This window comes from Acanthisitta chloris, unplaced genomic scaffold (genome assembly GCF_000695815.1).
Source record: "Acanthisitta chloris isolate BGI_N310 unplaced genomic scaffold, ASM69581v1 scaffold9106, whole genome shotgun sequence".
Taxonomy (NCBI): domain Eukaryota; kingdom Metazoa; phylum Chordata; class Aves; order Passeriformes; family Acanthisittidae; genus Acanthisitta; species Acanthisitta chloris.
Genome location: NW_008678692.1, coordinates 8359 through 10926, shown reverse-complemented (window position 1 = coordinate 10926; position 2568 = coordinate 8359). Strand labels below are relative to the sequence as shown.

At 48.9% G+C, this 2568-nt stretch overlaps 1 protein-coding gene across 1 annotated transcript in view; it reads right to left on the bottom strand.

Annotated features, from left to right (window-relative positions):
- The window catches only part of LOC103804386 (sodium channel protein type 8 subunit alpha-like), a 31100-nt gene that overhangs the window by 20502 nt on the left and 8030 nt on the right, over positions 1-2568 (bottom strand). Inside the window, 2 exon segments of the mRNA XM_009076998.1 lie at positions 594-729; positions 2454-2568. The exon segment at positions 2454-2568 is cut by the window's right edge and continues 38 nt beyond it. Coding sequence (XP_009075246.1) covers positions 594-729; positions 2454-2568 — 251 coding nt within the window.

Genomic DNA, 2568 nt, shown 5'->3' with positions numbered 1-2568 from the left:
TCATCAACCTCATGTGGCTGCTGTTCATAAATTCTTGCTGGCTCCTGCATAACACATTTGGAAGTCTCATCCCCATGTGCTGTCCATTCCAGAATTCCCAGCGCCCAGCAGTCCCTTCCTCCTCTGACAGCTGTCACACTGCAGCTCTTAGAGCAGCTCCAAGCTGCTTCTCCCACGGACTGTAGCCAAGGAGGGACTCTCCAGTCCCTGGGAGATGGCAGAAGACAACAAAACCTGCACCAGACATTGTCTTACTCCTCTAATCTCCACATTCCATACACACCGTTGTAAACTTACAACTCTTTGTTGTCTTTATCTCCATCTCTATGTAATTCAGATGCAAAACCAAGCAAAACAAAGTCTAATAAACACTTCTGTATCAATAACAACCCAAAAGAAGCAGATTTAGGCAAACTCAATGCATGAGCATGTACTGCCTGAAAGCAGAGGGAGCTGAACTCTGTGTCTGCAGGGCACACACATCCTCTGCCAGGAGCTCATGTCCCTCCATGCCTTGCCCCAGGTCCCTCTCCAGCTCTCCTGGAGCCCCTTTAGGCACTGGAAGGGGCTCTAACCCCCCAAACCACACCTACCCTCCACGAGGGTGTTGGTCAAGCCTGTCATGACGCTGTTGGTCCGATCCTTCCTGCCGTAGGACGCGTTCAGCTGATCCATGGAGACCAGGAGTGACCCTCCAGGCTTCTTCCTGATTTCGATTTCCGTCGTACCCTGCAAAATTCAGATGATGATGATGAATACAAAGTCTTAAGCTCTCCCATTATCTTACACACTCTCAGCCCAGAAACACAGCACATATTCTGCATTTCCTGTATTCTGTATTTTCTATGTTTCTGTATTTCCTGCTGCCCTTCCCTACAGTAGCTAAGAGTGGTCAAACCAAAATCTGCACCTGGAAATGAGGCTGAAAGGAGCTCAGCCACATCCCAGAGAGCTCATGGGGATCTGGTTTGCTAACACAACAGGGATGTGAAGCCACATGTCATTCCACCTTGGGAAGGATCCCTTTGCCCCTCTTGAGGCAGAGCTGGCACCTCCACAGGCAGCTCAGCTTCCCTCCCAGGACAGCTCTGGAAATGCCAGGCTCTGGCAGGCAGCAGATCCTGCCTCCTAACAATATCTGGCTTTTTTTCTCTGTATGCAGTTAGCAAAAGAACTGTTAATGAATACCTTCTCTCCCCACATGCACCATGCAGGTTGCTGTTCCCACCACATCCATGCTGTGTTAGGAGGAGGGTTTAAACACCGAAGCAAAACGTTGTATTCATGTGCTAACTTAGGAAGAACAAAGCCAGGTAGCAACTGATGCTTAATAGAAGTAATCAGAGTCAAACAGGTTGCAAGAATTGAAGCAAGTAAAAGAACAGCTTGGAATTTATAGGTTTGGTGAGCAGATTTTCCCAGAAACAACTGATTGAGGTCTCTCTCAAGTGATGTTTCAATCAGATCCAGATCCTTCTATACCCCACTGACTGACATCCTATTTCAGGAGCTTTGTTTCTCTCCTGCATTCTGAGATATTGATCCACCAAAAGGTTTCTTAATACCAACGTGATCAACTACAAACAGCCACGGCCGAGGAGAATTCAACCATTAATCCAGGACATTTCAAAGAATCCTTATTTTACCAGCAGCTTCCCATGCAAAATTGAGTGAGAGCAAAGAGACAGTTTGCATTTCCCTTTAAACCTCAAACCCTTTATCTTATTGTGGAGAGTATTTGCCACAACCTCTGCAAATTGGGTTGGTTTTCCCATTCCCAAGCTTTAAATAGCTCCGTACGAATCTCCCTGACACACACCAAGGTTCCTACTATTATTAGTCCTTTAATTAAGGACTCCATTCCAAGCCTTTTTTTTTTCCCAGGAAGCTGGAGGGGGAGGAGGTGAGGTGTTGAGCTTGGGAAGGCAGGGAAGGAGCAGTGGGAGTTTAGGGTGTTTATCAGGACAGACGCTGTCGGCTGCGGTCGGACAGAGCGACCACTCCTAGAATTTTAGGGGTTGGAATGGAGCTTGGAGATGATCTAGTCCTGTCCCAAGCCCCTGCCATGGGAAGGGACACATCCCCACTTAGACCAGGTTGCACAAGGTTTTATCCAGCCTAGCTTTGAACTCTGTGGTCCCATCGGGAGAGGAGGAAGAGAAGAATCATAGAATCAACCTGGTTGGAAGAGACCTCAAAGATCATCGATTCCAACCCTACCGTGGTCACCAGCCCATGGCACTAAGTGCCACATCCAGTCTCAGCTTGAAAACCTCCAGAGATGGTGAATCCACCACCTCCCTGGGCAGCACATTCCAATGTCTGATCATTCTCTCTGTAAAAAAATCTCGTTGAAGAAGACAAGGAGGAGGAGGAGGAGGAGGAGGAGGTGGAGAGAGCCCACCATGCCTACACTATCAGCTCAGGGCCCTGCTCACACTGTGTATTTTCACCTCAGGCAGGATGCGGCCGCCGGGCATGCTGGAGGGGGGACCCCCAATCAGGGACACGACGCCGTTGCAGTCCACGGTGCTGTTCCTCTTGACGTTGCGCCGCAGGTTGGGGAAG